Here is a 15,625-nt window from a genome sequence, read left to right as displayed (position 1 = left end):
CTTTTCCTCTTTGTGAGCTAAAACATAAATCCATGCATGACTAGACCAAGGAAAAGGAAAGCCATATATTTTGAAGTGATTTTAGATTAAAAACTGCAAACAACACTGATTAAGCAGTAGTTGAACAAATGGCAGTGGATGAACATGATATTGCTACACAATAAGAAAGGACAGTTAAGGATGATTCTGAGAACCATGAGAAAATTTGCATAAACGGATACAGAAAGTAGACACAAAAGAAAGTAGACCCAAAGAAAGTAGACACAGTCGAATAACATGAGCAATGACTAACAATGCAAATAAATCAAGTGAGAGATAAGGGACAAAACTCTGGCTAATCATAATGGTCAATTTTGCTATTGGGCTATAAAAAATCCTCTTTTCTTTTAATAGATCAAAATCTCTTTTGGAATATGCTTTAGGAATCTTTAGGAATATGCTTTTTAAAGGAAGGAGATGTTTGGTTCTTTATTTAGAAAGTAGCTTTTGTATCAAAAGAAAATATGTCAATAAATTTAAAGTTAAAAAGATAAAAATTTTGAAGAATTGATCCTCTCTCCATCTCTATTAGTCTTTCACTCTCACCCTCAACTTCTTTCAAAGCTCAGTCCTTCTACATGAAACTTTTAGTGGTTTGATCCTCCAGGTGTTTCAGGCTTCTCCTAAATTACAATCTATATACTTTATGTATATATATATATTTAGATAGATGCGTGTGTGTACATGTTAATTTTTTTCTGATACAAAGCAGCAGGTGTCAGGGATTATTTCATTGATTTTCAAATCCAACAGGGACTGATTGAGCAACTCCCAAATTCCTCTAATGAAATATGATTTTACTTCAGTACCAGCATTCATAATAAAGAATATATACATTTATGTATATGTATATATCTATATATCTATTTGTCTTTCTCTCTTGTTCAATTATTATCTTTATTTCACTGCAAGTAGTTCCAATATGAGAAATGATAGTTGGGAGCACACAGTTTCCCTAACTGTAATATGGGGATAATAATAGCACCTACCTGACAGTGAGGATCAAATAAGATCAGATTAGTAAAAAATATTAACCCAGTGCTTGCCATATCATGGTCACTAAATAAAAATTACTGCTTCCCCTCATAATGGAAATTCAAAGGGAACATTGAAATCACAATCCAGAATTATTATTATGTAGATTTTCTAAATGCTTTCCTCTCATCTTGGGAAAAATACAGGCCACGTATTTAGATTCCCACTCGATAGAAGGTAGGTAACAAAACTCAGAGAAGCGGGGGCTGATTTTACACACGGCTCTATAGGAAGTGTAGGGCTTAGAATGTAGAGCTGATCTTCACGGCAGGCTTGGTACACTCCTGGGGGCAACATGTTGCTATCCCACTTTTGAGCCCATATGGCCGAATTTGGGAATAAAGATAAAGTTTCAGAATTTATTGGTATATGCGCGTGTGGTGAGTGTGTGTGTGTGTGTGTGTGTGTGTGTGTGTGTGTGTGTGTGTGAGAGAGAGAGAGAGAGAGAGAGATGAGACAGAGACACAAGTTCAGAGACAGAGAAACACAGAGATATACACACAGGTGCCAAGTGAATAGGAACATAGAATCAGAGTGTTCTGTATGTAACCCAACTGTAATTTAGAAGGAAACTTCATCTTATCCAACTCCTTAGTATATTTTCAGAGGAAAACCAGGGCCTAGAGGGGAAATGTGATTTGTTCATGATTCAATTTCATTACATTTTCCCATGAGGCTCTTTGGCAAATGGGACTCAGGAATCAAGTCCCTCTTTTTTAAATGATACAACTTTTGCATTTAAATGGGACAGGAGTACATGAAAGGATCAACCTCGGGGACCATAAATATCTTTTGGAATTGGACACTTGCTGCAGACAAGAGCCTCTGGTGCCCAGATGATGTGCAGACCAAATGGCAGGGTGAGATGAAGTCTTTTGTTTCCAAATTCTGATTGGAAATGAAAGCTTCTCAATAAAATAACAAGTTTACCTGGTGAGCTAAACACCTGCATTCAGAGTCAATTGAATTCATGCCCCAAGTTTAAAATAGGAAAAATTAGTTTTGTGCTTTTCTGGTGAAAGATATGAGAGAAGTTCTGTAAGTGAAAATGTACTTTTAAAAGCTGTTTAGTCTATGTCTGGAGAGACTGGGAACAGATGTTTTTTGAGCTCTTTGTTAGTGAGACACAGTCTGAATAAAAACATCTCTGGAATTACTCAATTCTTTCACCCAAAGAACCTTTGGAATACAGCTTGTGTTTGAGGTAGGAACTTCCTGACACATTTACTGTTGCTTTGTGAGGAGGATGGGGAAACTTGTCAAGTGAGACCAAAGACTCATGGGCCACTTTTTAAAATTCTAAATGCTTTGAGTGAGAGAAAATGTAGTGTAATAGAGTGCAAAAAGTCAGAAAAAACCTGGCATGGAATCCTGTCAGAAACTCCTGAATTTATGAATGTCATTTAATTTCTCTCAGCCTCAGTTGCCTTATCTGTAAAATGTAAGTTTATAAAAGCACCTATCTCACAGGGGTTATTATGTGAATTAAAGAGTATTATGTAAAACACACTTTTCAAATCTTAAGGAACTCAGCAATTACTACTATTGTCATAATTTCATTATTTACAGGGAAAAAAATGAAGGCAAAGATGTGGAAAAAATATGTCCCATTTACATCATTCACTCTTTTTTTTAATTGTTGTTCAATTGTTTTTAATTGTGCCTGGTTCTTTGTGACCCTATTTGGGGTTTTCTTGGCAGACATACTAGAGTGTTTCACCCTTTTTTGGTCGTTGTTCAATTGTTTTTAATTGTGCCTGGTTCTTTGTGACCTCATTTGGGGTTTTCTTGGCAGAGATACTGGAGTGGTTTATCATTTCCTTCTCAAGTTCATTTTGCATGTGTAGAAACTGAGGTAAATAGGGTTAAGTGACTAGCCCAAGATCACATAGCTAGAAAGTGTCTGAGGTCAGATTTGAATTCAGGAAAACAAGTCTTCTTGATTCCAAGTTCAGCACTCTGTCCACTGAATGACTTAATTGTGCCATTTTACTATTCATTGAATATTTATTAGCCCACTGTATGCAGAGCACTGTGCTGGTTTCTGGGCTAGTACAAACTGTAGGTAAGTTATGGCACTGGCTTACCTTATAGTTAGATGAATTTGAGTTTATATATATATATATATACATATATATATATATTAAATTCTGGCATTGATTTGTTCAAATTTGGGTAGTAGGAGTTTATGAGCTCAAAATATACTATATGGTATATATTTAAGCTTAAGAGTTCCAATATATTAGTAATTTGCTAAGCAGATTAATAATTGTCCTGATAGTTCTTTTCCTTTAGAGTGCCATAGTCATGATCTCATTCACAAGGCAGCTTAGTAGAGTCAAAGAATTGGATATGAATTCAGATTCTGCCTCTTACTATCTATGTTACTTTTGGTAAGTCTTCCAATCTGACTTGGTCAGATTTGATATCAATTTCCCTATATGCAAAAGGAGAAGATTGTACCAGAAGTTTAAGATCCCATTTTAAAAGGTGATCCTCAAAACAATTTTTGAAGTTGATACACACATTAGTCTCCACATTTTACAGATGAAGAAACTCATTCTTAGAGAAAAATGACTTGTCCAGAGTTAGCCATCCAGGAAGTGTTTGAGATGAGATTTGGACTCAAATCTTCCTTAGTTAATAAGGAGTATAGCACCAAAAGAAAGGGACCCAGCAAAAAGGCTAAAAACTAATCTGAGGTGGACAAATTGAGAACTAGAAATATTGTTTGAGGATTCTTTCCTTCCTACAACTTTTTCAGGATTTGGGGTTTAAAACATTTCTTTAAGAAAGAAATTCAGATCTAAACCCCAAAATATCTAGCAAGCTTTCAGCTATTAAAATTTCCATTTCTTTTAGGATTTTGCAAGGCAAATGGGGTTAAGGCCACACAGCTAGGTAATTATTAAGTGTCTGAGATCAGATTTGAACCCAGGTACTCCTGACTCCAGGGCAAGTGCTTTATCCACTGCACCACCTAACTGCCACTAAAACTTCCATTTCAATGGAAAGAACATGCCTTTTCAGTCATGTATGGCTCTTTCTGATCCCATTTTAGGGATTTCTCAGCAGAGATACTGGAATGCTCGGCCATTTCCTTATTCAGCTCATTTTAGAGATGATGAAACTGAGGAAAACAGAGTGTCTTGCCCAGAGTCACATACCTAGTAAGAGACAGTATTTGATTTCAAGATGAGTTTTACTGATTCATTCTGTCCACTATCCTCTAGCAAACTAGGTTTGCCTCAGTTCCTCATCTGAAAAATGGGCTGGAGAAGGAAATGGCACAAAACTGCAGTATCTCTGCCAAGAGAACTCCAAAATGGAGTTGTGGAGAATTGAACAAGATGGTAAAAGAACTGAACAAGGAGAACTAGTATTAATAGTTTATGTATTACAGGGATCCAGAGTTCCCTCCCTTCCTCTTTCTATGGAGCATGCTTAACTTCTACAGGGATCAGGAAAGGTGGAGTTTGCTACCTGAAGAAAAGCACTCTGTTGCTCTTTCCTTTAGTAATGTTAATTTTGCTCAATTTTAATGATTATGTCTTTTCTTTTTCTAAATGTTCACTTAACATTTTCTCAATAAAACATTCTAGAGATTTCTAGATCTTGACCTCTTGAGTCTTGCAGAATCTACTGGTTTCTGTTTCTTTGATATCAAGGCAGTATTTCTTCCTCCCTAGCCTTGTATAACTTGTATTCTTTGAGAATGAATTACAAACAACTTCTGTAAGAAGTCATGTAACTAATCCATCACAATTTTTCTTCCTTCTTTCTGTTTTCTTCTCTGTCTCTCTTTGTCTTTTTCTGTCTCTGTCTCTCTGTTTCTCTCTGTCTCTGTCTGTCTCTGTCATTGTCTTCCTTTCCCTTCCCTCAGACCATACAGGTTATTATACCCTTGTATGGGGGTGTTCTTTCCAATAAAATAGAAATTTTAATAGCTGAAAGCTTGCTAGATATTTTGGGGTTTAGGTCTGAATTTCTTTCTTTCTTTTTTTTTTTTTGCAAGGCAAGCAGGCTTAAGTGGCTTGCCCAAGGCCACACAGCTAGGTAATTACTAATTGTCTGAGATCAGATTTGAACCCAGGTACTCCTGACTCCAGGGCCGGTGCTTTATCCACTATGCCACCTAGCCACCCCTGAATTTCTTTATTAAAGAAATGTTTTAAACCCAAATCACTTTGCCTTTCATGGATTGGTCAACAATAGGTTTTAGGCCAAGGTTCATTAGGTCTTTGTTTATACCCTGATTTTCTCAGCAATTATTTTTGTTTTGTTCAGAAACTCCAAGGGTCTTCCCCTCCCAGAATGATTTCTTTTTGGTCTAGGTTAAAAGAGGTCATTCTTTGCCTCATTTCTTACCTAGCCTTAATTGCTGAATGGGTCTTGCTTCACTTAGATTAAGACCTGTTCAAAGGTCTTAACTTAAAAAGACTAAGATGTCATACTGTATGCAGGTCCATGCCCAGTAGTTCTGATCTGTATCTTGCCACTAGATCCAGAAGGTTCCAGAGGAGAAAATGAGGTTGGTGACTTTGCATACCCATCCCTCACTTCAATCCAATTCACTTGCATGTATTGCCATTTCCTTCCTGATGTCATAGTTCTCTTTGAGAACAAAGGACAACAATCATTCATTTCATATTCTGAAACCTTCAAAAGATAATTTATGGCTCAACAATCATTATCTCTAAGTTGGTTTTTTTATACCAGAGATGTGATCTGTTTTGACCTGGTAACTTGAACCTTTAAGGGCAACTAAGTATTGTTGTTTAGTTGTTTTCAGTCCTGTCCAACTCTTCACCCCATTCGAAACTTTCTTGGCAGACAGTGGATTGGCTTGCCACTTCTTTCTGCAACTCTTTTTACAGATAGGAAAGTGAGGTAAGCAGGGTGAAGCAACTTTTCCCAGAGTCACACAGTTAATAAGTGTCTGAGGCCAGATTTAAATCATTGTTATCAGAAATAGATGTTCTTAAGGTTACCTCAACGTTTGAAAGGATATGATTCTGTCAGGTAATTTAGGGTTCAGACTTGAGTTAAATCTCCGTGTAAAATATCTCTGACAAGTGGTTCTTGTCTACAGACCTCTAGGGATGAATTTGTCATGTTTTCGGCTCATTCAAGTTTTAGATAGCACGGATTTTTCAGGTCAGAAGTAATGTTAGTCCCCCACTCTGTGTTAGATGGCTTTCTAGGTACTGAACATATAGCAACAAAAATAAAACAACCTCCGTCCTCAAGGTTTTTGCATTTCATGGAGGAATCATACGTACGTGGATGAGAGAAAAAAGAGAAACACAAAATAAACACAAGTTTTGGCAGATCAAATTAGAGTTCATGCATCAGGTGGGTTGGTGACATTACAACAGCACCCGCCAGGGGTGGAAGGCCCGCACTGCTCCTCCGCAGGGTGCCCTCGGGAGCCCACGAGCACTCGCCGCCCACCAGGCCCGGAGCCGGGAACTGCAGAGCAGCCGTCAGCAGCCGGACAGCGCTTCAGAGAGGCGGGCGGCGCCGAACTCCATATCCCAGCGTGCACCGGGGCTCGCGTTCCGCGAGATCCTGCTCGCCGCTTCCGGGGCGGTCATGTGATGTTGCCGGCAGCGCCATGGCGGAAGCGGAGGAGAAGGTGGGTTCGGAGGCGGCGGACGGGGGGCGGCGCCCCGGCGAGGGGGTGGGGGGCGCGGACCTTCCTACCGTCCTCCGAGCATCCCGCCCAGACCGGGCCGCCGGGTGGGGAAGGGCGGACAGAGCCCGGCCGGAGCCCGAGGCCCGGGTTCGCATGCTGCCTTCGCCCGGTCGCTTCCGAGTCCCACTGTAAAATGCGTGGAAAGCCAGCGGGGCGCCCCTGCCGGACCACTGAGGGGGCTCCCCCACGGAGGCCGAGGAGCGCCCGGGCCTGGGGGCAGGCCCACCCTGGGCGTCCGCCAGGCCTGTGCCGGCCTCCTCCTGCCACAGCCCGGCTGCCTCAGTCTCCCTCCCCCACCCGATGCCTCCTTCAGGCCCGTCTCACGGGCTGCGCCTCCCCTTCCCCACATTACCTTGCGTGATCGATTTGTTTCAGGGGTGTAGTCCCGTGATTTTCCTATTTATCCAGTTTCTTGCCCATTGTAGGAGCAATTGAATCGGACAGAATTTTTAATTTAATAGATTTTTAAGACACTACCACGACGGTAAAAACTAAATTTTCGTAGGTTCATGTGAGAAAATTTCTGCAAAATTTATGGACAGCCACAGGAACAACAAATTTCCATTTACTTTTGTTCAGTCAAAACCAATCTTAGGATCTTCTTTGGGGGCACAGATTCATTTTACAGATTAGGAAACTGAAATAAACAGGATTAAGTGACTTGCCCAGGGTTACAGGGTTGGATTTGAATTCAAGTCTCTTGGCCCATCCAGTCATCCAGCTGCCTCCTTCCTGTAGAGGCCTATTCATTGCTGTAGGTAATAGTTCTTGAATCATGAATACATTCTGCCTTATGCTTACAAGGAAAAATGAAAGGAATAAAAAAGTGCTCCACCTACGAGTGGCCTTTCACTGGGGGTGGAGAGGAAGGTCCTAAATTTATCATCTGCTGTGGGCCAGACCCTGTGCTAACCTGCCTTCTCATTTGAGCCTCACTTGAGAGGTTTCTTTGTTCTTTTTTATTTATCAGTAAAAGTTGTTCCTCTTTGGTGAAAGGGCTTGCTTCTGTCAGCTTGAAGGGTTGTAAGAAGGAAGCTTGCCTGCGGCCTTGTGGAAGTGGTCTGTAAAATACTGAGAGTCCAGGCCTAAAGCTCCTTGGAACCCCCCACGCTCACAGACTCCTTCGTCCTTCATTTCAGTCTGTCAGTGAGATGGGAATATGAAGACCAATTAAAAAGTTCAGTCCCCACTTGAATCTCCCTTCTCTCCGTGCTTCATGTTGCTTAATTAAGTTAATGTCCTTGGATCTCATTATTTGTCAAATGAAGGGGCTGGACTAGATGACCTTTGAGGTTCCTTCTGTCTCTAGCTGTCCCTCCAAGAGAAGGTAGGTATGTAAAGAAAACAGTTCGTGGGGTGCTCTGTGACTTTAGAGCGTGGTCTGATTCAGCAGACCTAAGAGGGGTCTTGATGTTGCAGTCCCTCCTGCACCCATGACAGCTGCTGTCTGAACACCCTCGGGAGACAGGTTCAGTTCCCCTTCTTGACACCAAATTGTCTGTTATGTCTGAGATTAAATACAGCTTCCTCAAACTAGTGTTTCAAGTTCTCTATCCCACCTAGCTCTCCAGACTTCCTCTTTTCCTTTTCTGTCCTTGAGGTCTTGGGCCACTCTTCATTTTATTTATTTTGTCTTTGTATTTTCACCCTTTGCCTAATGCTAAGACCAGAAGAGTCTCTTTCTTAGGTGAAGTGGAATAGAGGAGGTACTCATTGGAAACCCCCGGAAAGATGGGTTGGAGGACCTGAAAACTTTGGGAACCCTGGCTTGAACCAGCTGGGCTGTGCTCAGGAGCTGGATAGCTGTACCTCATTCCTGGGGATGATTCTCATGGTGCAGTTTCCTGTGGTGATCGACGTTCCTTCTTATTTGCCAAAGGAAAATTAAAGGATGTTCTGTATAGCTTGTGTTCAGTGTGTTTGTTTTATTCTCCATCTTTGAAGCTGGTCATCTGTGTTTGTTCCCTGATCAGGTAAAGTCACCAGACTCTGACTCAGTTGCTTCCTGTGCCCAGTGGGTTACACTCTTTATTTCATTTGATGCAGTGATTGTCCCCAGTTTATGATTATGGAGACTGAGGTTAAGTGATTTGCCCTGGGTCACCCAGCTGGTGAAAGTCTGAGTCAGAAGCATCTGAACTCAGGTCTCTTCCATGGGTTCCTTCTGTCTCCCTCCTGAACCTTTCTTCTTGGACTTCCAGGGCTGCTCTCCTCCTTTATTGACTTTGTGAGTATTTTTATCCTCCTATTCCACCCAGGAGAACCTAAGGTTCATGAGGACAATTTCTTTTTTATCTTTGTATCCCCCTTTACCTTGTCTATAGCAGGCCCTCCACAAATGTTTGTGGAATGGGTTTTGTTTTCTCATAGTCCTAGAATGTGTGGGGTCCAGGTTTATCTGACATTGATCCCTGAACCCAAGGGGAGTATATAAAATGCAACTTATTTTATTCTTCCCTGAATTTCTTGGCAGTAAGAATCACCGGGGATTGGTTTAAGGCATTCAGGGCTTTGCTTCCTGTGTTTGTAGTCTTTGGGAACATTTTCTACCTAGACCTGTGATCTTAGTTGTAGCAGCCTCTTATTGCCAGCCGCCCAGCTCATTAGCACTGGCTTGGGTCTTCCCCATGAAGTTGAGCAGTACCTTACCAACAAGCCTGGCCTGCGTCTTGGAGATTTGGGGCAATAGGAGAATTTTAAATTAAATAAAAGTATAGTGGCGCCTTTCCTACTTGTTCTCCCATTAGAATTATTAGGGGAAGACTGAATATCTAAACAAATCTTTAACTTGATTATATTCTGTGACCTTTTGAAAAATGCAAAATTCTTTTTAAAGAAGAGAATTTTTTGATGTTTTTGTTTACTGGTTTTTCTCAACATCCTCCAATAGCATCCTCAGGCTGAAATAGGCTGAAATTTCAAGCATCTGTCTGTATTAACTGTACTTGAGGTTCCCTTCAATGAACAGAAAGGGAAAGCATTAGAAATAAACAGAAGTTTAACAAGACTTCCCCTAATGGGATAAGGATCTATTTGAAACCACCCTCTAACATTATGTACAATGAAAAGAGATCCCATTAGAAATGAGTCAGAAGGAAGGTGTTCTTTTTACTTAAGGAATTATGAATGTATGGTTACCATGCTATGGAATGACCACAGTGAAAAAGATGACCAAGATGGCCCCAGACTTTGATATGGTCCCCCTGGTGAAACATAGATCGAAACTCAGGAATCTCCAAGTTGAAAGGAATCTGTCTCAGCTTCATCCTGCAGCCAATGCTTAAAGACTTCTAACTGAAGAGTAGCTGCCCCCTCCCAAAGCAATCCAGGCTCTCTTTGTCCAGAAGTTTATCCCTTAGATCTAAGATTGCTTTCCCCAACTTCTTCCACTCATTGTTTCTAGTTCTGCCCCTGAGACCAAGCACCCTAGTCTGATCTCTCTGTCAGTAAGAGTCTTTAGGTCTGTAAAGATCTTCCTCTGCCTACCCCACCCCCAATTGAGCCTTAAGATAGCCAGTGACTCTCATGACTCCGTATGACTTCACTGACTCCTTGAGCTTGCAGGCCACTGGGACTTTTAGATCCTCTAAAGATGAACCCTTCTTAGTTCTGCTTTCTCCATCTTGTACTTTTTGAACTGAGATTTTTCTTAGTTATATTTCATCACATGAGATTTAGATCTTTTCAGATCATTAATCATTCAGATATAGCTCAGTGGTAGCTAAGGCCCCATCTCATCTTCTGTCAGCCATCTCATTCAGAGCCGATGCCAATGAGCTGAGGTTTCTTCTTGAGGTTATTTTGGATTCCCCAGACCCTCCACTCTAAATCCGACCTAAATGGACCAAACATCCATGTCTCTGCAAGCCTTGTCTCTCCAGAAGCCTATCAAATGCTTTGCTAAACTTGAGACAAACTGTCCATTAATCATCAAACTTGAATTAAATGCCTGATATGTGATAGACCCTGGGCTAAATATGTGGGACACAGTGACAAAAGGGAAGGTGTATCCTAATGGAGGTGGGTGATTATTTCTGTATGCTATGTATGTTGAGATGTTCATAGCTAATATGTACAAAATAAATAAAAGGCAGTTTGGGGAAGGAATCTTACAAAGTTTCCTGTAGAGGGCATTGAGTCTTTTAAAAAAATTTTCCATTTACATGTTGTGAAAGTTTTTCCAACATTCATCCATGTGCAAATTTATAAGTTATACTTTTTTTCGAACCCCCTTCCTCCCACCTCTTTCTCCCCAAGTGGCAAACAATATGGTAAGAGTTGTACATGCACCTTTGTGTCTAACATGCTTACATATTTGTCATTTTGTGTATGTAGAATTAGGACTAAGGGACAAGAAAGAACACCATGGTTAGGAAAGAAAAACATGAGAAGTTTTTAAAAATGTGAATGTAATGTCTATTCAGATCCTGTGGTGATGTTTTTTGGTTTATTTGTGTATTGGTTTTTTGATTTCTTCTGGATGAGGATGGCATTGTTTATAACAGGTCTTGTCAAAGGCAGTGAGTCTTGAAGGAACCAGTGATAGGAGAGGAGAGGAGGTGAGGAGAGGGTGCATTCCAGGCTTGGGGAAGTCAAGAAAAGAGAGTTGGGAGGAGGGCATTATCAGAAGAGGCAGTGGGCCAGGATGGAAGGTTTGAAGAGAGGGCTAGATATAGCAAGCAAGGCATTAGCAAAAGAGAAGTGGCCTTGAAGGAAGGTATTGGGTGCTGTCTTGGAGAAGGTCCAGTGCAGAACCCAGATGAAAGGGATTGACTGGGGAGGCTCTCACTCAGAGATCTCCTTGTGTTGGTTGCATTAAGCCCCAGGATCTGTCAGAGCCTCCATCATCAACAAGAGTTTGACCTTACTCTCCTCATCAGCCATTGATGCTCCATATAGCTGGTTCATCATTGTCTGTCTATCGGACAAACCCTGCAGACAGGAGGAGGAAAGCTGCTTCGGGACTTTAACGGCCAAATTGTTCAGATTGGCCCTGAACAAAGGTCTGTCCGGTGAGGATGTGTCTGTGAGTCCAGTAGCAGCTTCTATTAAGCACAGATTTTGAGCATTCCCTATTGGGCAGCTGGAGGCTCTTGGGAAGTAGGACCTTATTGCCACTACAAATGATAAACTGAGTGAAGTGACGAAATTAGGCTATTATCATGTGACCAATAACAAAAGATTAGACTAGTCCCAAGGCAAGAGTGAGGAAGTCACCAGTGGACACAGCCAGCCACTCCCTACTCTGTTGAAGACCCTCCAGGAGGAGTCTGGGAAAGTCAAGGGCAGGGTGCCAGGGATCCCTCCCCCCCCAACACTCACATGGGAAAGCTTAGAAGATGACATGGAGGAGACCCCCAGGATGGGCAAATATGGAGGAATTGCGATCTTTGCAGTTGGAGAAAATACTGAAATGAATAAAATCACAGATCTGTGAGCAAATCTGAGGAAAAGACCTCTATATTTCAATGAGCTATAGGAAATTCATCCTTGAAATCCTAAGACTCATTTTGACTCAGCTCAACTTTTTGTGAGAAAGGCAGATTTTTGTGAAGTTTGGGTCTCTTGGAAAATCCCAAGCAATTTTCCTTTATTAGTGATCCCTGCTAACCTTTCATTAAGATCTGTCCCCCCTCCCCCCAAAAGATAATGAATTTTCCCAATGAAAGGATAAAACACTTGAAGACTTATTGCAGTCTCTTGGGAATTTTAGGAAGTTGAAGCTTGGTGGTAGTAATAATAATATAATAATTAGCATTTTTATAGTGTGATGTTTGCAAAATACAGAAATCTCATTTTATCTTCACAACTAGGGGAGATATTCCAATTTCACAGATGAGAAAACTGAGGCATTCACCTGTCAATCAAGTGACTTGTTAGTCACCTTGCTCTGAGGCTGCCTGCTTTGAACTTGGATGTGGACTCAGGTGTTTCTGATGCCAGGCCAGCACATTGCCCACTGCACCACCTGGCTGCGTTCTGGAAGTGCCCTTGGCTAGCCTGGCTTGCTGGCCATCTCTCTGACTGTTAGGTCTGTTGATGGTGCCTTGCTTGTTACTTTATCTCCTGTCCTCAAGTCTTCATTTATATAAATGATGTGGGCCCCCTTGCGACTTTTCTACTCATTTTGGAACTAATAAATGTGGTATCTTTAATGCTAAAAGGGGCCTATTTGTGTATTGTCAAAGTCCCACAAAGGAGAGCTGCTTCTGTCTCTTTTGTTCCCTCTGGGTTTCTATCCAGGGCCTTGTAAAATGCTTACTTTCACCGTCAGCATATTAGTTGGGACCTTTTATTGCTATTGATAACTATAAATACATTAAGTAAATCTTCATTTTGCTGACCTCTTTGAGGACGCCCGGCATCAGCAGATTCTCTCTTTCAGTGGACAGGTGAGAGATTAGCAGACAGGAGGAAAGTCAATTTTTTCCCTTTTTCTTTTTTTTCCCCTGGGGACAGTGAGATTCATTGTCTAAGGGGAGAAAAAAATGTATTTGAAGGCAGAGTTTGACTAAAGGTTGATCATAAGAAAAACAGATGGAAATCAGTTGGCTGGTTTGTGAGATATTTAATAGGGGAGCAATGGACAAGGGATTGTTTTGAAAATCGGTTAAAACAAGAGAGGCCTTTTCTGCCCCATCCAGACTAATGGCATTGTGGAGATGGCTTGAGACTGCAGTTTTCTTGACTGGGGTGGGGGGACAGTGGGAGGTGGTGGTGGTAGCGCTTCTGGGGGAATGAGGTGATATTGGTTGGTATGGCCGGCTCTGGGATCCAAATTCTTCCCAGTATTCCCTGAAGGGGATGTACAAGGTTCGAGTGATAGCCGACTTAGCCAGTTTTTTGATTCTTCCCAATATCTCCCCAGTGGGCACCCAATGGTTTTCAAAAACAAAAATAAAATGAAGCAGTATATAGAAGAGATAATTAAGTCTTCATTTCTCCATTTGTCAAATTTATATTTTATCTTTTAACATTAATTTTTTACTGTTTTTTCATTTGTATCACCTTCATTTCTGAAGTATTTTCTTTCCCACCCTCAGCAGACTATCTAATGTAGCAAAGGAGGAAAAAAAGCAGTTGAACAAAACCATCTAACACATTACCTTATTCTGACAGTATATGCAACATTCCACACCCATAGTCCCCCACCTCTGCAAAGAGGTTGATGCATTTTCTTAATTCTTTTCTTGGATCTTGTTACTTAATTAACCTTTTTTTCCTTGTGATTTTTTTTTTCAGGAGATATCTGTTGAAGAATCTACAGATGAGTCTGAGGTAAGTTTGGGACTAGAAGTGCTGCCCTTTGTCTGTACTCAGTATGAGTTGTCTTGGTTGGTTCTGCCTTGGTTCAAATCTTCAGTGGAGTCCTTTGAGGCCTGTCATTCAGGGAAGAAGGGGTTAATGAACACACACTGCCTGCATCCTGGTCCCTTTGCTAAGCTTCTGGGCTTCCAAGAAAGACAAAACCATCCCTGCCCTCCTGGAGCTCGTCCAAGGGGAGACGACATGCAAATTATTAGGAGCACACCACCTAGGGACAGGGAAGATGGAAGGTGATCTTGTAGGAAAAAGTACCAGTGTTGGGGAAGGACAGTGGACTGAACCAGAAAACTTCTATAGAAGGTGGGATTGGGGTTGGAGCAGAGTCTTGGAGGCCACCAGGTCGGGGGAGGGCCTTAAAAGGTGAGAAGAAGCCAGCTGGGAGCCATGACCAGGGAGGTAAGGAAACAGAAGACCACCTGTAAGTATGCTCTGGACAGATAGCAAGAAAGTAATCCTAGGTCTTTCAGAAGGTGGTATTTCATCTCTTATCTTGAAGGAAGAGAGGATTTTGTTAGAGGAGGAGGAGCTGCATTCCAGGCCTGGGGGATGTCTAGAGCACAGGTGGTGGTGGTGGGAGGTGGGCTATTATGTGTGAGAGACCACCCATCTGATACTTTCTACCTGCAGCTTTAAAAGCTTTGTGTATTCTAGGCTGGGCAGGGGTTTATATCTTAAGGAGAGCAGAGACAATCACCTTAACCATTTTCCTTTATTAGTTAAGACTCCTTCCAAAGATCTTTAATTTTGCCTTACCATGGCCTAATGGTAATCCTGAATTCTGGAAGTCTGTGCCAGTTGGGGCTTCAGGCTTCAGGCAGTCCTGCCAGACCATGCAGACTTTGACTAAGGGCTGGTGGCTTGTAATACTGGTAGCCAAGTTTGAGAGCCTCTTCACTGGATGGGCAGCAGGGTGATTGATGTTCCTGGGCACAGAAACTCTTTTAAAAAACACTCTATGAAATTGTTCCCAGCAATCCTACATTGAGGAAGGCAGAGATCTTTGAAGAAGAGGCTAAAGTTTTGAGATTGAATCAGGCACCCATTCATTGGTCTCTCAATTTTATAGATGGACAAATAATTGCAGGTGACTCTGCTTGTTAGTACTATTATGCAGAGATAAACAAAATGTGGCATTGCAGCAATTATTGTGATAGCCCTCAGAGGGTCTGTTCAATTTAAGGTGCATAATATAATCTACAATACTTGCATGTATTTTTCAAGCATTCAGGAAAAAGTGGGATTCATGGGCATTTCTAGTTAGGGTGGTCAGAATAGGCTCAGCTGCTCTCTGCAGCCTTGAGAAAACTCCCTCAGGTGGGGTGGTGATCTCCATTTTTTCCAGGATGCCTCAGACTGGTATTCTCAGGTGTTGTAGGTTTGGCAAATTGCTTATTCTTGTCTGGCTGCTACTCTCTGGAAGGGCTTGGGAGGTTTTCTGATAACTCCAGTGATGGAGCCCTTTTCTTTTTCCCTTTCCTCATTGAGATGTTTGGACCAGGAATATAAACACAGGCTCTCTTCTTGAGT

General features: G+C 41.6%; 1 protein-coding gene across 1 annotated transcript in view; it reads left to right on the top strand.

Annotated features, from left to right (window-relative positions):
• The first annotated feature begins 6,651 nt into the window (after nucleotides 1–6,651).
• VPS41 (VPS41 subunit of HOPS complex) overlaps nucleotides 6,652–15,625 on the top strand; it is a 162,289-nt gene continuing 153,315 nt past the window's right edge. The window contains exons 1-2 of the mRNA XM_074199209.1: nucleotides 6,652–6,712; nucleotides 14,015–14,050. Of these exons, the coding sequence (XP_074055310.1) occupies nucleotides 6,692–6,712; nucleotides 14,015–14,050 (57 nt within the window). The 5' untranslated portion in view covers nucleotides 6,652–6,691. The remainder of the gene's footprint in view (nucleotides 6,713–14,014; nucleotides 14,051–15,625) is intronic.

The sequence above is a fragment of the Macrotis lagotis genome, chromosome 8 (assembly GCF_037893015.1).
Source record: "Macrotis lagotis isolate mMagLag1 chromosome 8, bilby.v1.9.chrom.fasta, whole genome shotgun sequence".
Lineage (NCBI taxonomy): Eukaryota > Metazoa > Chordata > Mammalia > Peramelemorphia > Peramelidae > Macrotis > Macrotis lagotis.
This window is presented reverse-complemented; position numbering and strand designations above follow the sequence as displayed.